The sequence below is a fragment of the Macaca mulatta genome, chromosome 4 (assembly GCF_049350105.2).
Source record: "Macaca mulatta isolate MMU2019108-1 chromosome 4, T2T-MMU8v2.0, whole genome shotgun sequence".
In the NCBI taxonomy this organism is placed as follows: domain Eukaryota; kingdom Metazoa; phylum Chordata; class Mammalia; order Primates; family Cercopithecidae; genus Macaca; species Macaca mulatta.
This window is the reverse complement of record NC_133409.1, coordinates 128,601,328-128,626,195: the sequence shown is the minus strand read 5'-3', so window position 1 is coordinate 128,626,195 and position 24,868 is coordinate 128,601,328. Positions and strand designations below refer to the sequence as shown.

General features: G+C 38.5%; 1 protein-coding gene across 4 annotated transcripts in view; it reads right to left on the bottom strand.

Moving 5' to 3' along the window:
• Positions 1 to 699: 699 nt before the first annotated feature.
• LOC114677585 (uncharacterized) overlaps positions 700 to 24,868 on the bottom strand; it is a 68,936-nt gene continuing 44,767 nt past the window's right edge. For 2 of the 4 annotated variants that reach the window (XR_013416327.1, XR_013416332.1), the window contains exon 3: positions 700 to 1,398. Coding sequence is in view for 2 of the 4 variants with exons in the window: in XM_077999805.1 (XP_077855931.1) it covers positions 11,413 to 11,535; positions 14,433 to 14,482 (173 nt within the window). In the remaining 2 variants the exon portion in view is untranslated. Of the gene's footprint in view, positions 1,399 to 10,582; positions 11,536 to 14,432; positions 14,483 to 24,868 lie in introns of those variants that run through there. The other 2 variants (XM_077999805.1, XM_077999806.1) reach the window with 2 other exon arrangements.

The following is a 24,868-nucleotide window of genomic DNA, read 5'->3' as shown; positions in this document are numbered from 1 at the left end:
GTAAATGATGAGTTGATGGGTGCAGCACAGCAACATGGCACAAGTATACATATGTAACAAACCTGCACGTTATGCACATGTACCCTACAACTTAAAGTATAATAATAATAAATAAATTAAAAAAAAAAAAAGAAAAAAGAAAAAAAGCAAAGACGTATCTCCTAGAAAGTTCATTGTAGCACAGTTGATTATACATTATGTATCCTAGAATGTTCATTGTAGCACAGTTGATTATACATTATGTATCCTAGAATGTTCATTGTAGCACAGTTGATTATACATTATGTATCCTAGAATGTTCATTGTAGCACAGTTGATTAACTGTACAGATAACTTATGTGGCCAGATGTTGGATACTGGCAAGATTGTTTCAACCATACAATCATCATGAAGACATGAAAAATGATACCTTGGAAGAATACTTAATAAAGTAGAAAAATACTTATAATATGTAAAAATAACAGGTTTCCAAGAAGTGTATTCATCCTAATCTATTTTTTCAAAGTATGTATGAGTGCATACAAAAAGAATATATAATAAAATGTTATTGGTTTTCAAAAAAAAAAAAAAAGATTATTCCCATTGCCTGTATACACCATCGTTTCGAATGGACTGCAGTTTTGCTGGCAAACTGCAAACACCTTCTCCAAATTGCAGACACATTTTGAGTCCCAACAATGAGCATGGTTCACAAAGCAATTTGTAGTCATGGTTTCTTTTACAAAATGATGATGTTTAAGAACATCTTGTAATTAGGTCAAAGGAAAACAGTGTTTATTTTATGAGCTGAGGATGGGCTGCAAGTCTGAGTTCTAATTAACACAGTGGTTGAGTCACTAATGCCAAGTGTCTGTTGTTAATGAAGACATGAAAGCAGTCCCACAGGTAACATTTTGGAAGGGGCTTCTTTACAACAGCCGTTCACTTGGGCAAGCAGCGATAACAATCCATGCCCTCATCCAGACTAATGAAATGCATAGCTATTTACGGGATTCTTTTTACCTCAAACCCACTTGGGAGAAAATAGAGATTTTTCCCAATAAATGTGTACAGTAAGGCCTTTGGAAAAATGCAAGTATTCATAGCTACAAGTATTAAACCATGCACTTTGAGCCCGTATGAATAGCAGCAAGGCTTAGGAGAGAACGTTCTTTTTTTTTCAATGCTAGATCACAATGGACTTCATCAGAGCCCTGGAGAGCTACAGTCAGAATAGGCGGAAGCAGGAACTCTTGCTCCACATTATGCTTTCTTTTTGCAGCATTAAGGCTTTGGCTGAAGTGCTAATGACGAAAACTATCTCCTTGGGAACCTGTAGGTTTCCACCTTGTCCCAGGCCTGGAGAGATTAAAATGTTGTGACAGTTGTGAAGTCCGTTTCTGGTAAAGCTCCATGATCCTGTGAAAAGTGTCAAAGGAGATGAATGAAAACAGAGAACCTCACCTGACCTCCAAGTTGAAGACTGAAGTAAAAAGTTAACCCTAGTCACTCCACTGCAGCAGAAATGTTACATATTCCTGCTGCCAAAATTCCTCAGTCCACTCTTGAAAACACAATAAACACATTCTCTCTCTCTCTCTTTCTGCAGAGCATGTTTTCTTTCTGGTGTTTCTTTATATGGGAGACAGGTAAAGGAGAGAAAGGATTGTTTAAGTGGATGAAACAGGCTATATTTAAGAATTTTAGGCCAGGAAGGGTGGCTCATGCCTGTAATCCCAGCACTTTGGAAGGCTGAGGTGGGCAATAGCCTGAGGTCAGGAGTTTGAGACCAGCCTGGCTAATATGGTGAAACCCTGTCTTTACTAAAAATACAAAAACATTAGCTGGGCGTGGTGGTGGGCACCTGTAATCCCAGTTACTTGGGAGGCTGAGGTATGAGAATCACTTGAACCCGGGAGGCAGAGGTTGCAATGAGCTGAGATCATGCCATTGCACTCCAGCCTGGGTGACAAGAGCAAAACTCTGTCTCAGAAAAAGAATTTTAATCCTCTTGCCAAAGGCATATGCCTAGATATCACATGGTTCTGACATCAGTAAGTTTATTATTTAAAAATTTTTAAAATACACATATTTTTTAGAAATAGAGATGGGGCCTCGCTGTGTTGCCCAGGCTGGTCTTGGACTCCTGGGTGATTCTCCTGCCTTGGCTTCCCAAAGTGCTGGGATTACAAATGTGAGCCACCGTGCCTGGATGCTTAGTAAATTTAGACATGAACCCAAACTAAACCCACCCTCAGCTCCTACCTTTCCCACCTGTCCAGAGCTGCCTGCCCTCATTCCTTCCTCCCTTTACTGGCATCTGTTACCTTTCTACTCTTGAAGGAAAGCTTACTTCGGGATAATTTTCCTTCTCCATCTGCTTCTCTTGGCTCTGCAACTCATAAGAAAGGATTGGAGAAAACATCACATGGATCACATAGCTTTGCATTTCAGAGACTCTAATGCAGTCATCTGGTGCTAGTCAAAGAATCTCAAAAGATCCACTTCCTCCTGAGTCTTCAATCTTGCTGTGAGATAAGGGAAGTTCAAATGTGGTTTCACCTTTTAAAATATGGGTTACTGAGGCTGAAAATCTGACAAAAACCAGCTCCAAGCATTTGCTATCTTCACCATTTTGCTTCTCTACTCTCCCTTCAATTACTTTTCCTTCCTTGCTATTTCAATGCAGAATCTTCCATGAGGAAGTTCTCAGCCCTTCCACCTTCCACCCCTTTAGCAGATCACCAGTAGTTTCCTGAGGCATATTGTATTGCAACAAGGGATATTCAAAGGTTTTAGTTCCTAGCAGTGATAAGCTGGTGAGTGAGGGCCTTCTCAGTTCCCTAGGATCATGTCCCAGTAGAGACTACCTTGAGGTGAATGTGGTCAAGTTTTCCCTGGAAAAGGCAGCCATTCCAAAAGCCTGTTCTGGGACATGGCTCCATCACTAGCACAATCTGCAAAGTGTGGATTTTTTTTTTTTTTTTTTTTTTTTTAACAATAGACTGACAACGGTTACTGGTATGAAATTTCTTTCTCTTCATTTGCTTTTCATCTCCGAGCAATTTCTTTTTGCTTTAATCAAGCAGCTACTGTGTTCATGAAACACAACTTTTTTTTTAAATATACAATTTTTTTTTTTTCAGATTGTTTCAAAGAAAAGAAAAAACCTGGAAGAGCAAAAATCTGGGTCCCTGTTTTTTATCTGCCACTTGAGAGCTGTGTGACCTTGAGCAAGTCATAGCCATTCCTTCTTAAAACATGAGAGTGCCTGGTATATGCCAGGCACTGGGGCACAATGATGAGGAGGAACAGGAAATGGACCCAAGAAATTGGCCATTACACTTGCTCTAAAGAGTTGACCAAGATACTCAAGAGCAGAGAGGAGAAAACCTCTAAGTCTGCTTGGAGGATGGGAAGGATCTTTCATAAAACAGGTAGAAGAACGTTGGCTCTGGTGCTGTGAAATACTTGGTCAAACGCACTAGAACACAGTGCTTTTTATGAGCACTTTATTGGTTTGAAAATTATATAGTTCATTTCTATTAGTGGTGATACTTACAACTTGATCATGCACATGTGACTTTCAAAATCTAAAGTTAACAAATCTATCTACCTACCAAAGAATAGAAAGACTTTAGAACACTCTAAGCCAATGATCTCCTCCATTTTGTTTTAATTTCATCCTATTGTATAACCACAAAATCAATCACTATTATGATGTTGCTTCTTATAATCAAGATCTATTTAGATTTATTTATATTTTACTAATTTCCTTGCTTACAATACCTTTCTGCATCTCACTCCTTTTTTTTTTTTTTTTTTTTTTTTTTTTTTTTTTTTTTGAGACGGAGTCTCTCTCTGTCGCCGAAGCTGGAGTGCAGTGGCGTGATCTTGGCTCACTGCAACCTCCACCTCCCGGGTTCAAGCAATTTTTCTGCCTCAGCCTCCCGAGTAGCTGGTACTACAGATACACACCACCACGCCCTGTTAATTTTTGTATTTACTTTAGTAGAGATGGGGTTTCACCATATTGGTCAATCTGATCTCGAACTCCTGACCTTGCGATCTGCCTGCCTTGGCCTCCCAAAGTGCTGGGATTACAGGCATGAGCCACCACGCCCGGCTTCACTCCTTCCTTCTGAGTTCAACTTTGTTTTTCCTGAATTGCATCCACTAGTAGGGTCCTTTAGGGGTGCACTCTCAATTATTATTATTTTAATGATGGTTTAGTTGGACATAGAACTTTAGTCAAAATCTATTTAGATTTATTTACATTTTACTGATTTCCTTACCTACTATACCTTTGTGCATCTCACTCCTTCCTTCTGAGTTCAGTCTTGTTCTTCCTTATTGGCATCTACTAGTAGGGTCCTTTAGGGGTGCACTCTAAATTATTATCATTATTTTAATGATGGTTTAGTTGGGCATAGAACTTTAGTTTGATAACTATGCATCTCAAAGATATTAGTACACTTATAGTGTTGCTTATATCAATGTAATTATTGTTCATTTTGGTTAACTGACTTTTTGCTTATGAAGATCTTTGTCTTTGACATTTTGTTGTTTCACTACATTTTGTTTTGTTGTTGATATTAGGAATGAACTTATTTTTATTTTTCTTGATCAGGACTTCTTAAATTTTGTGAATCTGACCATTTACGCTTCAAAAAGTTTAGACAATTCTAGTCATTGCATCTTCAAATTTTGCCTCTTCCCCATTTTTTCCATGTTTTCTTTCTGGAACTTCTATTGGATATCTTTTCATTTTATTCTCTACATTTCTCCCTTTTTCTTCATGTTTTTTTTTTGTCTCAATCTCTTTGGAATTCATGCTCAGAGATATCTTCCAGTTTGCTAATGCTTACTCCAGTTGCATATTCCAGCTAATGCTATCTTCCAGTTTCCTTTGCTCTTTCTAATGCATCAATTAAGTTTTCAGCTTCAATGAATGTACTTTTCATTTCTAAGCACTGTGTTTGTTTATTCTGTCAACTTTGCAGTTGCATTTTTCTCCTTTTTTTTTTTTTATTGTTTTATGTCTTTAATCATTCTAAAGATACCTGTTTTATTGCCTGTGTCTGACTCACCGGAAATTCCTAGGTATCCAGTCATGCTGTTTGTGGTATCTGTTGCTTCTTGCTCCTGGTAGCTTGAGTGTTTCATAAATATAGATTGCGAATTTATCAACACTGAGCCTTTATCTGTGAGGATCCTGTGAGGCCTGGATCGAAGGTGTGATCCTGCAGCAAAGTTTTACAACTGCCTCTGTCAAATGCCCCATGGGTAGAAAACCAGGCTCCATTTTTACATGAATTGCTTGATTGACAGTACTTGAGCTATAAAAGACAAGCCCTGAATCCATGTGGGGGCAGGTCTTGATCAAGAACTCTCAGGGCAGACTTTCTTTTTCCTCACTCAGAACCCAGACTGAAATAAACAAAATACCTTGTCATCTCCCTGTCAGTGGGTGGTTTTATTTAAGGACCTCTCAATTACTGAAAATAGAGTCCTTCAAGAGTCCCCTACTGGCATCTCAGTTCCAACTCCCAGCCTTATATATGCGTGGAGCCAGGACCTCATCTGCCATCTCCACGCAAGCATTTGCTCTGAGCTAGTGCGATGGCGCCCCCTTCCTGTCTCCCACTTCCCTCCCAGGACAACCACAGGCTTCCTGTCTCTGTGCTGCTCTGGTTTTCAGTGACCTTTTTCAATTTTAGCTCCTGAACATTTCTTGTACTATCTTATAAAGTCAGCTATGCTTTTAAAAGTATGTTTCCCCCCCCAGCATTTCTAGATGTTTTATAATGGGAGGCTCTACACTTTTCTATATTGTTAGAAATGCAAACTCTTATATATACTTTTACTAATAGATCCCAAAGAAGTTTTTAACTTGGTGAAATCATCTTGTTATGTGAAAAGGTGGCCGTCGTAGCTGGCTAACATGCTAAAGAGGATTAGCCTTGGTGAACACGCTACTAACTCAAAAAGTTATAATAGGGTGCTTGAGAGAATACAGGAGAAACATAAAGCCTTTTGAGGGAATAGTCAAGCCGAATATCGCAAACTGAAGGAATCTTGGAGATTAATGTATTTGTTCATTCATTCATTCATCAGTTACCTGATGCATGCCTATGACCCAGAAACTGCTGGGTATGCAGTTTCTTCTCATCAAGATCACCTTCTGCAGCACACGGTTAATAATAAACAGATGGTTAAGTAGCATAGTTATAGATGGTGGTAAAAGCTCCACACTTATCAGATGAAGACTGGGAGGTATCAGCCTCCATGAAGAAGTAACAGTTGAGCTGAACCCTAAACCATGAGAAAGAGTTAGCCATGAGAAAAGGAGGAAGCAGCACCTAGACGGAAAGGCAATGTGATTCAGTTGGTGGGCGGACAGCACAGGAAACTCCAGTGAGAAACCAGAGCAGACAGAGGGTTCCGAGAACACAGAAACCAACTTAGTCAGAGTTGGCCCTGGCGGGGCTCTGATTATACCTTCTCTATTCTCCAGTCCTCCACCCCTCACATACCACTAATGCCCTTGACAGCTGTCCTATTCAGCCTTGTCTTTAAGCAAGTTGTTATCTACCGCATCAAATACCTCCAAGTGCCCACATGAGCCATAAGAAGACCTAGAACACCTGCTTCTGGGGTATTTTGGACCTCTTGCTCCAAATCCATAGAGCCTCTGCAATTAATGAGATTATCTAGGAGTTCTTGCACCTGTTGTTTTTATGTAATTCTGTCTGTGCTCACTCCAATAACTACTAATTATGTTCTGGCATAATAAATAAAAACTTGCTGTATGGTTTTAGAAAACAAAGAAAGTGCTTGATATTTAAAAAGTGCTTTTTATTAGAAAAATATCTATACTAAATTGTCAAATTTTCATATCTTTTTGTTATATAGAGAGCTATCTATACAGCCCTGCTCCAGTTGACAAGTATATATACATGTATGTATACATATATGTATTTATATGAGCCTGAAAAGAAGAAAACAAATTTTATTGTCTTCTTTCTAATATTACTGATGAGTAACTGCATCCTATCAATAGTTTGGAAACTATTGTTCACTTGATTTCACTTTATTTTCATAATAATCATGGGAGGTTAATAGTATTATTTTCCTTCTTTACCAGAAAAGGAAATCAGTTTCCTTTTATGACAATGGTGAAGCAACATAAAATATTACATAGAATAGATTAAGGATAAAATGTGCACGTTAAGAGTTAAATATTCATCTCTGTTCTAAGCGAGTAACACCAACATTTGCATCTCATTTTGTATGAATTGGGTATTTTGAATAGCTATGTAATTTCCTACCATTATTAGTAGAAAAGCTGTTGTGCATGCTTTCTTTTAAAATAAACATGCATTGACCAAAATTCATTATCGAATACAAAATCAAAATCAACATTTCAATTTTTATACTTAGATATGATTTCATTTTCTTTACCTTATTGTTTTGAAGGCCTCTCTACAGGAAGCCAGAGTCTTATGAATTCTAGGATGAGATAGATTTCTGAGACATTAACCACATTAGATGGAATTATTTTCATTAATCCTTTGTATAGCAACTGAAAATAGACCTGGAAATAAGTGTTGAAAACATAAAGCTTAGACATGAGAAGCATTCAATAGGAGGAGAGTCCTGGCATAGTTGTGTTTTCCCAGGGCACTGTCTTAATTTAATCTTACTGCCACAAATGGAGTGGCTCTTTGAAATATTAGGATTTGTCAAGTGACTTTTCTCAGTAATGGTGTTGCCTCTGCCCGTCTGTCAAACTCTTTTCAACATATGTTTAAAGGGCAAGTTAGAACACAAATGCAGAACTGAAAAGCATTCTGATATATCTACACTGTATTTTGGATGTTGTTTTACTTGCTCTAGTTCAGTCTCTTCAGTTCTTGATGATAACATACTTGGCCCATTCTAGCTGCCTACAAAACACATCAATCAGGAAAATAAACTGTTTATAGAATCACACACATGTGATTTCTAACCATCCCAGTTATTCCTATCCTTCAAAATCCTGGCCACTGCCACATTGCTACTTGATTGTATAAAATTTTTTGACAGGTTGTATGTCAAGTGCTTTATATGTAACATCCATCAAACCTTTACAATTACCCAGTGAACCTGCTACCTTAATTAGCCCCCCCCTTTTTTTTTTAACAGATAAGGAAACAGAGGTGTACAGATGTTAACTATCTTACCGAAGGCCATGCACTCAGGATGGAATGGGGCAGGATTCGAACCCAGGCAGTTTCACTCCAGGGCCTGAGTGTTTAGTCACTGATAAATGGAATGTTGCTTGCAGATTATGTGCAGAGCATCATGCTGGGCATGTATCTCATATTCTACTGAGGAAGTAAGTTACGAGTCTAGGAGGAGGAGGCAGGATGCAAAGTCCAAATCCCTTTGCCTACTCCTCATGGCCCTTTATTTTGGGATTCAACTTATTTTTCTTACCTAATTGCCTACCACCTACCATTTTTCTACTTGAACTCTGGACTCATTGTGAGGTGTCTAGAGAAACCCTCACCTTCCCAGCTCCATGCCTTTGTTTACTTGATGATAACATGTTCTTCTCCATCCCCCACACAAATCCGTTTTTCTTTAGGTGCATCCTAACCAGTCTCCGTGGAGCTCTTCTTTCACTTGAACTCATAACATTCCTTCCCTCCTTTTTCGGTAACCATATATGCTAGGTATTATTTCATGTGCTTCATATCTATCCCTGATGCAAGCCTCAAGGTTACCTAGAAGAGTATACTAGGAAGAAAGAACGGAAAATGCAGAGGCCTTAAGGCCAGAGTGTACTAAGCATGTACCAAACCACAGGGAGGCCAGCAGCATCTAGGAGGTATTTTTTAGCTCCCACAGGGCAAAAATGAGCTATGTGGGTACTCAAGGCCAGCAATCTATTTCTCCAAGCTGTCTTTGATGACTCTACACTCAGGCTTGCCTAGTGGAGTGGCTGTCTTATCTCTTTTATAAGGGCATTAATCCCATTCAAATGGCAGAGCCTTCAGTCACTTTCCAAAGGCCCTACATCCTAATGCTATTACCTTGGGGGTTAGGATTAAAACATATAAATTTTGGGAGGACACAGACATTCAGACAATAGCAGTGGTTCTTTGGAAGCCTATCACTCTAGTTTTTCAGTATTATATGTAACAAAAACTGGGCGCAGCTATCATCTAGTAACAAAGCCTTGAAGTACATAAAACAGTATTTTCAGAACTAAAAGGAGAAATAGACAAATCCATAATCATAAGGGGAGATTTTGGTGCTCCTTTTTCAGTAAAGAATATAAATAGAATGAACAGACCAAAAAATAGTTAAAAACATAAGGGTTTGAAGAACATGATTAACAAACTTGATCTAATTGATACATACGTGTTGAAAACTAACACCCAACAAGAGCAGACTAGAATTTTTTTTCAAGTACATGTTCTATAGAATTTTATTAAAAAATTTGACCATATGCTTGACCATGAAGGAAGCCTTAACAAATATCAAGAAACTGAAATAATATGGAATATGTTTTCTGACCACATGTAATGAAACCAGCAATAAATAATAAAAATGCCATACTAAAACCTCACATTTTTAGAAATTAATAATGCACTACTAAATGATTCAATAGGTCAAATCAAAATCACAATAGGAATCAGAAGACATTTTAAATTTCATATATTAAAAATGTAACATATCAAAATGTGTGGGCTGAATTTGAGTCAGTGATTCAAGGGAAATTTATAGGCTTAAATAAAGCTATTAGGGAAGTAGAAAAAATGGAAATGAATCATCTAAGTATCCATTTCAAGAAGTTTGAAAAAGAAAAGCAAATTTTAACTCAAAGAAAGTAGATTACGTAAATTATAAACAACAAACTAGAAACCAATGGAAAAAACACAAATAAACGTATAATGAGGTTTAACAAATCCAAACATTGTATCTTTTTTTTTTTAAGCCTTAAATTGACAAACATCGGACCAGTCTGATCAAGAAGAGAGAGTGAGAATGTGCAAATAAATAATTTCAAGAATGAAAGCTCGTTTGAAAAAATCCTAAGAAGTCTATGTGACTTTTATGTCAATAATTTTGAAAATTTAGATAAAATAGACAAATTCATAGAGAATCTCAATGTACCAAAATGAGAGTGTCAGAAATAGAAGGATTTGAATAGTTCTGTATCTATGAAAGAAATTGAGTCCATAACTAAAAATTTTCCCATCCTAGATGCTTCCCTAGTGAAGTTTACCAAATATTTAAAGAAGTAATCACATCAAATTTACAAAAACTTTTCCAGAAAATTGAAAAGGAAGTACTTCCCAAATAATTTTGTAAGACCAACATATCCTTGATTCTCAAACCTGACAAGAACATACAAGAAAAAAATAACAAGCCACTGTCATTTGTGAACATATAAGCAAAAATTCTAAAATAAATAAATAAATAAATAAAAGAATCAAACCCAGTGTTACACGAAAAGAATAATACATCATGACCAAAGTGGGTTTATTTCAGATATGTAAGATTGTTTTTAAATTAAATAATCAATGTAATTTACTGCAGTAATAGAATTTTAAAATCATATGACCATCTTAATAGATGCAGTAAAAATTTTTTATAAAACCCAGGATTCATTTATTTAAAAAAAACTCTTGCCTTCACAAAGATATCTGGATAAACCCCATTAAAAACATCATACTTAAGAGTTTTTCCTCTAAAATCAGTAACAAGGCAAAGATGGTTGCTTCTTTTCCACATTGTTTTGTAGGTTCTAGCTAGTGCAGCAAAGTAAGAAAAAGAAAAGAAGAAACCTTATTGGAGGACTGGAAAGTAAGAAATAAATCTGTCATTATTCACATACAATTATACACATAGAAAAATCCAAAAGACCTACAGAAAAACTATTACAATTAAAAGAGGAATAAACCAAGGCCACTGAATACATAGTCAATAAACAGTCCTGTACTTAGTTTCCATATGTAATTAAGTTTTTATATGCTAGTAACAAGCAATTAGAAAACAAAAATTTTAACAAAATATCATTTATCAACAGCATAGAAAAGTCACATGTCAAAGAATCAATCTAAAAAATGTGCAAGACCTCTACACAGAAAACTACAAAACATTATTGGGAGAAATTAAAGAGAATCTAACTAAATGGAGGGATGTATCATATTGTTACTTCTGTCACATTCTGATAGTTAGAGAAAGTCACAAAGTTAACCCAGATTCAGTGCTGGAGGGGACTATGCAAGGACATGAATTCCATGAGGTGTGGTTCACTGAGAGCCATCTTTGGAGATTAGCTACAGAGTTCATGTTCTGGCCTTTTATGTTTTACATTCTTCACCGGTGAAATATACTTACACTTATCTCCCTTTAGACTCCCAAAGCCTCATCCCATTATGGCACCAGCTCAAAGTCCAGTATCTGATCATCTAAATCATGTTGGCAAATCCAGATAAGGCTCTTCGAATATATTCCCTCTGGTACTACTCCTTGGGTGTGGGTCCTTGGGTGCAGATACTGAATTGTACAGATTGTGAATTAAAAAGACTAGCTCTCTCAAACCTCACCACCAACACACATATACACTCCCATAAATACACAACATATATTCATAAGATAGGGCTAGAATAAACAAATAGACACTTGCATTTAAAAGGGGGGCATGAATAGGAGGCACAGAGCAAGCATCCATCCACAGCAATTCCAACATCCTCTGAGCACATTTTGCCAGCCCTGCTACTTGGGAGTGATTCTCCGTGGCTCTTGACTCCGCCCTCCATGATATCCTGCCTTTTTCATTAGAAACGACCCGTGCTTGCAACTGAGAAACGTTCTTAACCTGCTTACTCCTCATAGAAGTTTGAGGACCCAGAAGCTTCTTTCATTTTGAACTGTCTCAGTCTCTTTCAGCTCTAGCTGATACAGTTCTTTTGGAAATGTTGTGGTTTTCTGAGATATCAAATGATAAATCAGCTCTCTTAGATAAAAGCCCCTCTGTACTTTTCTGCTTCACTCATTTATTACTCTGCAACAAACTCCCCAAACTAAGTGACTTAAAATAACAATATATGTTTTATGATTCTGTGGGCTTTCTGGAAAATATTGAAAAATTGGACTACATTAAAACTATAGGCCAAGCACGGTGGCTCATGTCTGTAATCTCAGCACTTCGGGAGGCCGAGGTGGGTGGATCACCTGAGGTCGGGAGTTTTGAGACCAGCCTGTCCAACATGGTGAAACCCGCCTCTACTAAAAATACAAAACTTGGCCGGGTATGGTGGCATGCTCCTGTAATCCCAGCTACTTGGGAGGCTGAGGTGAGAGAATTTCTTGAACCCAGGAGGCAGAGGCTGTAGTGAGCCGAGATCGTGCCAACGTATTCCAGCCTGGGCTACAGAGCAAGATCCCATCTCAAAAATAAAATAAAATAAAATAAAATAAAATAAAATAAAATAAAATAAAACAAAATAAAACAAAATAAAATAAAATAAGTTATAAAGAACGCCTGAAGAATCAGTAAGAATCAGATAATTTAATAGAAAAAAGGGGGAAAGATATGAACAGGCACTTCAGAAAACAGAATATCTAAACGGTCAGTAAATATATATTATATAAAAGAATTCTCAATCAGTCATCAGAGAAAACTCACATTGAAGCAACAATGTGATACCACTGCATACTCAAAAAGATGGCTAATGTTAAAAAGCCAACTACAAGCAAAATTGCTGGGGAGAGTATAAACTGAAACAGTCACCAGTTTGGGAAACTGTCAGTATCTACTAAATTTGAATATAATATACCTTATGACTCAGCAATTCCACTTTTAGGTATATGTCCAACAGAAATGCATACACACATATGCACTAGAAGACTTGTGTATAAATGTTCAAAACAGCAGTATTTGTAATGCCCCCAAATGAAAATAACCCTAATGTCCATCCACAATCTTAAAAAACACACCAACACGTGATGTAGAGCCATAAATCAGATACCATACAGCAATGAAAATGCATGAACTGCTGTATACAACACGAGTAAATCTCACACATATAACATTAAGCAAAAGAAACCAGACACAGAAAGTACATACGATATAATTTCATTTATATAAAGTACTATAAAAAAAGGTAGGCTGGGCGCGGTGGCTCAAGCCTGTAATCCCAGCACTTTGGGAGGCCGAGATGGGCGGATCACGAGGTCAGGAGATCGAGACCATCCTGGCTAACACGGTGAAACCCCGTCTCTACTATACAAAAAACTAGCCGGGCGAGGTGGCGGGCGCCTGTAGTCCCAGCTACTCGGGAGGCTGAGGCAGGAGAATGGCGTGAACCCGGGAGTCAGAGCTTGCAGTGAGCTGAGATCCGGCCACTGAACTCCAGCCTGGGCGACAGAGCCAGACTCCGTCTCAAAAAAAAAAAAAAAAAAAAAAAAGGTAAAACTTCTTTTATAAGGGAGTGATGATGTTATGTTTTGACCAGGGTGAAAGTTATACCAGTAGTTCTTTTGGTAATAATTTACGGAACTGTGCACCTTGAATGAAAGTCCACTTTACAAAGGGGTACATGTTTTGAACTTTTAATTTAGCAGAGCATACAAAGGGGAGTAATCAGTTGTTCCTGGGAGAGGCCTGATAGCTGAGTTATGAATGAGGAGGAGAGGTGTATCATGCAACCAGGGAGGGGCAAGAAGCAATCCCAGGAAGAGGAAGCATCTTGAGCCAAAGAATGAAAGTGCGAAACAGTTTGACATAAACTGGGACTCTCCAAGCAATTTCATATGGGCTAGGAAGAAGGAGGATGAGATCAGGTGGAAGAGGGAGGAAAGCCCCACACCAAGTATTTCCAATTTTATTATGCTTTCAGAAGATATTGATAGGTTTTAAGCTTGGAAGTGTAAGTTCTGGTTGGCATTTTAAAAAATCTCTCAGGCGACCAGGTGCAGTGGCTCAAGCCTGTAATCCCAGCACTTTGGGAGGCGGAAGCAGGCGGATCACGAGGTCAGGAGATCGAGACTGTCCTGGCTAACACGGTGAAACCCCGTCTCTCCTAAAAATACAAAAAAAAAAAAAAAAAAAAAAAATTAGCCCGGCGTGGTGGCAGGCGCCTGTAGTCCCAGCTGCTCAGGAGGCTGAGGCAGGAGAATCGCTTGAACCCGGGAGGCAGAGGCTGCAGTGAGCTGAGATCATGCCTCTGCACTCCAGCCCGGGCGACAGAGCCAGACTCCGTCTCAAAAACAGAACAAAACAAAACGAAAAAACACAAAACTCTCAGGCTGAGGCGGGGTGAATTGCAAGGGGGTGCCTGGACCTATACCCTCCCAACTTTTTTTCAGAGTTCTTCCTTCATCCAACTCCAAAGGCTGAGAGAATAAGAGGTCAGATCATGGAAAATAATGAAACTCATGGAGGCACTCACCCTCTCTGTCCTTGATCTCATTAGCACCAGAAAATCATCAATGATCAAAACTGGAAAACAAGTACAAAATTCTTAATGAAAATTGCTCCACCGAAATGTCATAATGGTGATGGAAGGATTGTCCCCAAACTGAAATACCAGAAAAGACATGTATACTCTAAAGTATCTGTCCATGCACTCATTTGCTACAACTGGTTTTTCCTGTCCTTCATCAAGTCAAAGCTAGCTGTTCCTAGGCTTTTCTTCTTAAAAACCAGTTTTACCTGTTATGATACTTTACCTGCTATAGCTAGATTTTTAAAGACATGTTTTCTCCATACTTGCAAACTGGAAAACCTGCCTTGTTAAAGTCAGGTAACTGGGAATGTAATTAGCATATAAATAAATATTCAACCTCACTATTTAATCAGATAATTGCTCATTAAAATAAAATGTTATTTCACAGCTATCATATTGAGAAAGATTTAAAGGTCTGATAATGCAACTGTTGGAAAAGGAAACTCACACACTGCAGAAGAGATTGAAAATTGGTTTGACCATTCTGGAGTGCAATTTGTTTATATCTTTTAGAGCTGAAGATGCACTTATTCATCAAGCCGAAATTCAACTTGCAGGTAGAAACCATGCAGAAAGTCTGAAACTATCTGTAATAAAAAGCCAAGTTTTCTAAAAATATTTCCAACTTGCTGAGGATCAATGTCTTTGTAAAATACAATGAAAATGAATAAATAAAATTTTGGCTGGGAACAGTGACTCATGCCTATAGTCTCAGCATGTTGGGAGGCTGAGGTGGACGGACCACTTGAGCCCAGGAGTTCGAGACCAGTCTGGGCAAGACGGCAAAGCCCCATGTCTATAACAAGTAAAAAAAATTAGCCAGGTGTGGTGGTGTGTGCCTGTAGTCCTAGCTACTCTGGAGCTGAGGTGAGAGGATCGATCACCTGAGCCTGGGAGTTTTAAGGCTACAGTGAGCTGTGATTGCGCCACTGCACTCTGGCTTAGGTGACAGAGTGAGACTCTATCTCAAAAAAAAAAAATTTTAAAACAGACATACAAAATACAAAACTCAATATTCTGTATTATTGGATTCAATAGACACGAAAGTACTCAGTTGGATTGCTATTAAAGTTTCTAAATGAGTATTGTCAATTTCCATGCTTAATTAGTTATGAACTGGTAACGATCTTCAGGTCATGGTTTGAGAAGCTCACAGGAACAAGGAGATAGATATAAGGAAAAATGTTCATTGCAGCACCGTTTAAATATTTAAAAAAGTTTAATTCACAACCAAAGGAAAAAATAAATGTTATGGTCGTACAGTAAAACATAACACAATAATTAAAATGAACAAACTAGACCTACACATATTGACATGGATAAGTCTTGAAACCAGAACATTCAGTGAAAAAAACTGCTGACGGTCTTTATTGTATAAGTCCATTTATATAAGTTTCAAAAATACTTAACACAATATTACATAAATATCTTATGAATATGGATAAACGTATTAAAATTAAGGAATAGAAGTAACTAACTTCAGAATAGCCATTTTCCTCTGGGAAGTGTGAGAAGAAATATAAGATTAGGAAACTTTGATTTTACCTGTGATGTCTCATTTCTATCAAAAAATTGAAGGCCAGGTGCAGTGGCTCACGCCTGCAATCCCAGCACTTTGGGAGGACGAAGTAGGCAGATCATGAGGTCAGGAGTTCGAGACCCACCTGACCAACATGGTGAAACCCCGTCTCTACTAAAAATACAAAAAATAGCTGGGTCTGGTGGTGCATGCCTGTAATCCCAGCTACTCAGGAGGCTGAGGCAGGAGTATCGCTTGAACCCGGGAGGCGGAGGTTGCAGTGAGCCAAGATTATGCCACTGCACTCCAACCTGGGTGACAGAGCAAGACTCCATCTCAAAAAAAAAAAAAAAGATATTGCATAATGTAAACATTTATTAAATCTGGGTATTGCGGTACATGCATGTCATGTTATTTCCTATTTTAAAAATGTTTGAATTATTTCTTAATTTTTAATTTATAAAAACAATAAAAATGGTTCAAGGAAATTTACTACATCTTTGAAATATTGAAATTGTTTAAGTGTCATGGTTTACTTGGCTAGAATACACATAGACATAGACAGATAAACTTAACCATTTACTTCTGGTTTCAAAGTTCTGACTTAAAAACTGGAATACCTCACAGACTCGGGAGGGGTAATGGAAAAGCTGTCCCCAGGTAAACACAGAAAACCTGTATTCCAGTCTCAGCTCTTCATGTACTAACCCGTGTGAACACCAAAACATCTCAAATTACAGAGGAGAACTTACAGGTCACCTACTACAACGTGCTCACTCTAAAATAAACTAGCTCACCAGGCTGTGAATTGTCCAAGGCACACACTCATTGTTGGTGGAATTAAGATAGGGTTTGAATGTTTTCTTCATTAGAAAAGTCACAAGTCATGTGGAAACAAATGAACAAACAAAAATAATGGTGTTTGGTTACTGCTAGTTGTTTCTACAAGGCTTGATTTCAGACATTCAAATGCAGTAGCTCACATTGCCTCTTCAAGAGTAAGCTGAGGGATCACATGTCACATGGGAAGCAGGGGAAAGACCACTGACTTTGAAGTCAAGCAGGTCTTGCTGTGAGTTCCAGCTGTGCACTCTGTGATCTAGGGCCCAGGTTTACTTACCTGTAAGTATGGGGAAGAATAAATTCCAAATCACATACAGAGTTTGTGGCAGATGTTGAACATAATGAATGGCTAAGGAATGTTACTTCTTTCACCTTTTTTAACTACTAAGACACGGAGCATAAAATGACTCTATGTCTGCCTTGAAGTGGTGATACAGACACGTAACAAATATATTAGAAACTCCCACTCTCCCCAGGCATCCAAGGTTTCACTTTCCAAGGTTTCAGTCATCCATGGTCAACTGTTGTCTGAAATTAAGTGATTATAGTACAATATCATATTTTGAAAGAGAGAAAGAGAGTGTTTACATATTTTTTTTTTTTTTAAGACAGAGTCTCACTCTGTTACCTAGGCTGGAGTGTGGTAGCATGATCTTGGCTTACTGTAAATTCTGCTTCCCAGGTTCAAGCAATTCTCCGGCCTCTGCCTCCTGAGTAGCTGGGATTATAGGTGGCCGCCGCCATGCCTGGCTAATTTTTGTATTTTTTTAGTAGAGTTGGGGTTTTGCCATGTTGGTCAGGCTGGTCTTGAACTCCTGACCTCAGGTGATCCACCCGCCTCAGCTTCCCAAAGTGCTGGGATTACAGGTGTGAGCCACTGCACCCACACGTAACTTTTATTACAGTATATTGGTATACTTGTTCTATTATTAGTTATTATTGTCAATCTCTTACTGTGCCTAATTTATAAATTACCCTTTGTCCTAGGTATGTACGTATAGGAAAAAACATAGTGTATGTAGAGTTTAGTACTGTCCTTGTTTCAGGCATCCACTGGGAGTCCCAGAAGGTATTCCCGGAAAAGAGGAAGCTACTGTAATTGCAGTAGAATGTGGTAAAGACCAACCTAGGCACATGTGGAATATTCCAAGGCAATTGAAAAAGCAGCAGGTAACTACTACACTATACTGTGTTGCCATTTAACATATCTAGGGCTCCATTTGTCCATAAAATTATTCTCTGCTTACAAAAGTGAGAGCATTTAAAAAAAAAAAAAACAAAGAAAGTGTTTGGCTTGTAATAAGGTGTATACTAATATGAGGCATTGTTATTTTTTTCACCCATGAACCAAGTAGGGGAAAAACCAGAATAATGGGCAGAACCAAAACCAGAATAATGGCCTCTCAAAGATGTGTACATCCTAATCCCCAGAATCTGTGAATATGTCATGTTATATGTCAAGGAGGAATTAAGGTTGCTAACCAGCTGTTATTAAAATGAGATCATCCTGGATTATCTGGGTAGGCCCAATGTAATCATAAGGGTCCTTTATGTGTGGAAGAGCGAGGCAGTGTTCAGATTCAAAGATCTGAAGATGCTACACTGCTGCCTTTGAAGATGCAGGAAGGAGCCACAAGCCAAGGAATGCAGTTGTACTCTAGACTCTGGAAAGGGCAAGGAAACAGATTATCTCCTAGAGTTTCCAGAAAAAAAAGCAGACATGCAAACAGCTTCATTTTTAGCCCATGAGACTTATTTCAGGATTCTCATTTCCAGAACTATAAATACATTTGTATTGTTTTTAAACCATTATGTTTGTGCTGATTTGTTTACAGCGACAATAGAAAATTTACTCAAACTACAATCTTGATACTTTGAAGACAGTAGCATGAGCAATTAATTAGTCCTGAAGACAGCATTGAATGTGAGTTCCATTTTTTCTTTAATGTACTTGTTATCACCCTAGAGACACTGGGTTCAAATGGCTTCTGCATGATCAATATGGGCCTACAGTCAGCAAGATGAGGTCTTTCATTAAATTTTCTCTTGATCTATTTAGCTGTGGCATGCATAGACTGTGCTCTTCTCTATATACTAATGGCCCTGGTGCATTCCGTGACAGACACTGAGCATGCACCTTGTACAACAGTCCCAACTACTTTCCCTCAAAACATTTCTGTTAGGCCAAATACTGTGTATTAATATTTCTTTATTTCTCCTGATCCTTATTTCAGATGTCTAGTTCCACCTCATAAACTTGTAATCATCTTTCAGGATGTAGATCAAGGGTTCTCTTTTGTGGTAAATTGAATTTTTTGCTTAATTTCTCACTTCCCTCCAGCAGCATTCACACCCACACATGGCTGAATGGTAGGTATGCCCCTGGCCCTTTACTTTGGGCTTGGCCATGTTACCTGCCTTGACGAATGGAATTTTTACGGCTGTAACAAGAGCAGAGACCTGAACTGTTTCTGCACAGTTAGTCTCTCTTCCTCTGTAGTGACCCCACAATGAGCACATATTCTGGTCCATGGGGGAGGAGAGTCATATTGAACAGATCTGATCCCAATCTGCAGCTCAAAGTTGGAGCTCAGAGCCTGGCGCCCAAATCCTGAAACCAAGCACAGCCCAGCAGTTTGGTCGTTAATTTGCAGACATGAGCCTGAGGATTACTATTTTGAGTTACTATGTCTTTGAGTGGTTTGTTGCACAGCATTATTGTGGCAATAGCTGACCGATATACCTCCCAGATAAATGCGTTTTAGCTACTCTCGCCCAGTAAAGCTAACTACCTCCTCCTATGCTTTTTGTGCTCATTGTACTGTTACAGATTTATATACTGTCTTCTCCAGTGGACTTAAGTCCTATGAGAGCAGATACCAGGTGTCACTTGATTTTGTATCTATGATCTCCAGCATGATGCTGAGAATATAGTAGGCCCCTAATACCTTACAAGTGAACAAATAAATGAATACAAGGAACACACTGTCCCAGGCCTGAGACTCTTAGGTGGAGCAGGTGAGAAGGAATAGGAAATTACAGATTTCTGAGCTGCTGCGATTGTCATCAAATACAAAGGGGCCAAGCTTTGTTGGTAGACAGAATAAATAATATTTTAAAACACATATGATTTGTTTTTCAGGTATTTATAAAGGCTATTGTTGTTAATGAAGTGAAATAATTTATCTCAAAGTAATAAATTAATTGCCTATTATCATCATGTATTTCCTCAAATGATGGATGTAAAAAGAACAACTCATCTCAGGTGAGGAACGAAAAGTTTTGACATTAATAAGAGCCCTCGTATTCGGAAATGCTGGGAAATGCCATTCTAGACTATTTGAAGTCACAGAGAATTCAGCATTGTGCTGAATCTTTTCTTGCTTGTTTACTGGTGGTCAATGTGGCGGTGACTTGGCATGTCTCTCTGGCTTCATCTCTCCCGAAACTTTAGGTCACTGCAGATTGACATCATATGGGTGGGGCCGCTGTCAGACTTTGAGACATCTCAAAGAAAATTATAAGCTTTCATTGTTTCTCCACCCTTTCTATCACAAAAGCTGTCATATCACTGCAGTTTACAGCTCAGCTTTGGGTTGTAATTATAGTCATTGCCATAAGAATTCTTCCAAAAGAGAGGGTTTATTTAATAGGGAGAAACTCACATACACAAAAGAAAGGATTGCCAGCACAAGAGTATTGATTGAACATTGATAGTTTAAAACATGAAAACTATACATTGAGCATGGCAGGGAGTTGGCTTAAACCATATGCCTTCCCATCCTAAATATTTATAGTAGCAAGAGGCTTCTGTGCAACTGTCGAGGCCTTTTTTTTTTTTTCGCTCTTTAAATGTATTTTTTCCCTTCCTTTTAGTTCATTTAAAGGATGATATTTCTCATCTGTGGCTAGAATACTGCAGAGGAATGTTTAAGGGTTTAAAGGCATGTTAGGAGAACTGGAAGTGGAGGTCAGGGGAGGGGGAAGCAATAGACAAGTGGTGACTTCACTTAGAATCTTTATCTACTTATAGGCAACGTTCAAGGTCTCAACTTAAGCCATGACCCAGGCATAGCTCCGTGGGGCTGACAGAACTAATAGGAGACTCTGGAAAGGATATTTGATAAATATTTGTTAATGAACATGTGAGTAAGCAAAAAATGAATGCTAAAGCATTCATTATTGATAAATATTGATAAATATTTGTTAATGAACATGAGAGTAAGTGAATGATGAATGCTTCAGCCTGCCCCTTCACTCATGCTCCTTTCATCATCCTCCACTAAGCACTCCATACTCTTGTGGCAATGAAGTATTTGCCATTTCCCAAACATCATGGTCCCTCTTGCTGTAACTCCTGCATTCTTTATCTCCTCATGCAGCCTACCATAGCCTATCAAGTTCCTACTCAACCTTCAAGTTATAACTCAAGCTGTCATAGTTCCATGCTCTAGAAATGCTTTATGCATGTATAATAACTCAAAACTCATTATGTTATAATTTTCTCAGTTCACGTGTAGGAACCATATATTTTAATCATTGCAAATTAAGCAACTGGCTTGGTGCATGGCACGTCATAGGTATTCAACTAGTGGTCACTAAATATCTTTTATGCTGTTTGACCCTTCCAGTGCCTTCCAAAACAGACAGTGAATTACTGTGCTGTGGGATGGTTTCTTCTACAATTCCTTATGTAGAAGAATTCTTTATTCTTTATTCTACATGTCCTCTTTTCCTAGGATATAGTAATTTTTCACTCTAGCTCAGAACTGATGAAGCAACAAGATGAGTAAGACCCCGTTCTAGATATTAGGGTTAAGAAAAGGAAAGGGAAACCATTGAAAGAAGTTTAAGTGGGAATGACATCATGATATTTACCTGTGGGAGTGACACATATGAGTTTAGACAGCATATTTCAAAGTAGACAAGAAGGTCATTGTAATACTCCAGAATAGAGAGTTGGGGATATGTATACATATACATATTTTATATATGTATGTATTTATATATGTGTATCTATTTTTATATATAGAGAAATTATATATGTTACATAGATAATTTCAGAAATAGCACTTCTAAGATTTGGTGGGTGATTGAAATGGTGCAAAGGAGGGAAGGAATCGAAGATTATTTCAAGAGAGCTTGGGCAAATCCTATATTCTGCCACTACAATGGGAAATGCAGGAGGAATGACTTTACTAGCAGAAGGGTGGAGGACCCTGAGCTCAATGCTGCTTTTATCACAAATGAGGGACCTGTGGATCATCCAGAAGATAACTGTTCACCAGTAGACAGTTGTTTTGGAGCTCAGCAGAACAATCAAGACTGAAGATACAGATTTCAGAGTCATTAACAAGCAAGTAGAAGTTGAATTTTAGGTTGTAACTTACATTGTCCAAGGATGCTATATGGAGTAGAGGTTCTAGGGGGTTGGGTAGGAAAAGGTTATGTGGGAGTTTCCATCTCTGAAAATTGGAGACAGTTGACTGAAACCACATGCCTTCCATTGCTAAATATGTGTAGTGGCAGTTTTTAAAAAGTGGGAATTATTGAGAGTCTTGTGCCCTGATCCTCGGTGTAGTTTTGTGTATAATTTAAAAAGCTCCCTATGTGTGCTGATATAATCTCACATCTTGAGAATGACTGTTGAATATATTTTTATAATTAGACTTACTATGTAAATTTATATAGTTGACTCATCGATGAGATTTGAATCACCTACGAGATTCTGCGTTACTTGAGGGCAAGACTTTATCTTGTACAAATCTATATCCTCAGTGCTTAACACAGTATCTATCACACAGGTATTCAAATGTTTTATGAGTCAAATGATCTAATTGATTGTTTATTTCACAAGGTAGGGTTTGTCACTGACTTTTTAAATGTACGGACATGGAGGCTGCACAAGATACAGTAACTTGGTCATGGCACACAGCTAGTAAGTGGTTCAGCCAGTTGCCCCAGTGCCGATCAGTGTTTTTCCACAATAGCACACTGCCTCTGCTCATTCCTAAATCTGCCACCACCATCGAAAGACAGGGAAGCAGGGTATTTAGGAACTGGATGTAGCCTTACTAGAAGGCCCTGTTAAATTAAACTCAAAGTGCCCTCTAAGATGTGTGCGGCTTACCTTGTCACTCCTTACTAACTGACTTCTTAAACTATCAGGTGAAAAGAACATTAAAGGAGGAGATATTTCATATTGGACCCATGTACAGAAATACTCAGATGAGCCAGGAAAGTAGGAGAAATGACTAACTGAAGGAAAATTGTGTCACAATTCTTTATATGCCTCACCCCTTTTATCTGATTAAACAAGGAGTTTGTTTTCACATGTTCTTTGCATGAATAATATGATCTTCCAAACAGGAAATCAAAACCTTTGCTATACTCTAGGCCTCTCCTTAACCAAAAACTTGATACGTGGATGCTGTATTTAATATGTAGAACATGTGATAAGACAAACAGGAAAATGCTGAGAAAGGAAGGGGGCTACAGAGGAGATTTTATGATGGAAAAATATAGAGGGGACAGTATGGAAACTCCAGTGACTGTGATTTCTGACCAACAGTCCCTGAGTTGTAAACATCTAATACCTATAAGGTAACCTTGACTCTTAGCTGGCCAGAGCTCCTCCAGGAAAGCTGTTACAGAAACTCTCACAGCTTCCAGAGAGTCTATGGATTTAAAAGTAAAGACCCTAAAAGCCAGGAAAGTTGGTTGGAGCCATTTTAATGAGTTTATTCTCATGGAGGATGATTTGATTAGAGATTTGTCTTTGTGAAACAAGCTTCAATTAGGCAGAGGTATAAAATATTAGGAAGGTAAAGGTCCAGCAGTCACTTGAACTTGTTTGGGTTTGAATAATCAGTTTGCTTTCTAACAAATCATAGCACCTTCAAAGGCAAGGGAGTTGGATTGGGAAAACATGGCACCCCTGCCTGCTGCTCCAAGTCAGGAAATGTAGGCAGGCTTACAGCCAGGTGAGGAAACAAAGGATGAAGGCAGGAGAGGTGTACACAAAGAAGGAAGGTGCCAAAGGCCAAATCTGCCAAATAAATTTGCTCAGGGCTTGACCATGCACCAGGAAAGGGAAAGGAATTATCTTTCTGTTTTACCACAGACCTGGAACCTTCCCTGACCCTCCTCGGCTGGAAGTCCCCTTTCCCTTCTTGGTGCCCCATGGCTCTTTGCTCATCCTTTCCCTATAATGACTCTTTTTGTAGTTATCTGTCGTGAGCCCTAGATTTGAGCCTGTGAGACAGAAACAACAGTTAGCATTAATCAAATGTGCCAGCTACTCTAAAATTGTGATTTCATTTCAATCTTGTAACAATACTATAAGGCAAGCACTCTTATTATCCCCAGGAAACTGAGGCATAGAAAGTTAAATATTTTGTTCAAATTCACAGAGCATAAAGGGCAGAGCAGAAATTCAAGTCCAGGCATCTAATCCAAAATCTTTCCTTTGGAGACTCCCTGTTTTTCATGAAGCCCAGAATCCCATCTTGCACATCACTTTCTCCTCATAGTACCTACATGGTCACTTGGACATGGTGAGTGCATTCAACACATATTTATTAAATTGATTTTGAGTTTGTTAGTCTTTCTGTGGGGGTGACAATTTTCATTGAATTGACTCCAGGGTATTATTAGTATTATTAAGTGAGAACATACGTTATTAAGGATGTGCCAGACACAAACCTTTCCTACCTTCCCAGATTCTCTCATCTGCCTCCTGCCACTCTCCTGACTGGCACCTCCCCCACATGCCTCCACTCCACTTCACTCCACTCCACCCCACTTCATCCCACTGCACTCTGGGTTTGGATGAACGACCACATTTCAGGGCATTGGAGTCAGCTTCTGGGGAGGCTCCAAAGAGCCAGATGGCCCAACACTGAAATGCAGAGGAACTAAGTTCGAATGGAATGAAACTCAACCAAACGTAAGTGAGAGAGAGAAGGGGAGTCAGGCAGATCAACTCTCCATTCTTTCTTTTCTTGCAGCTTTTGTG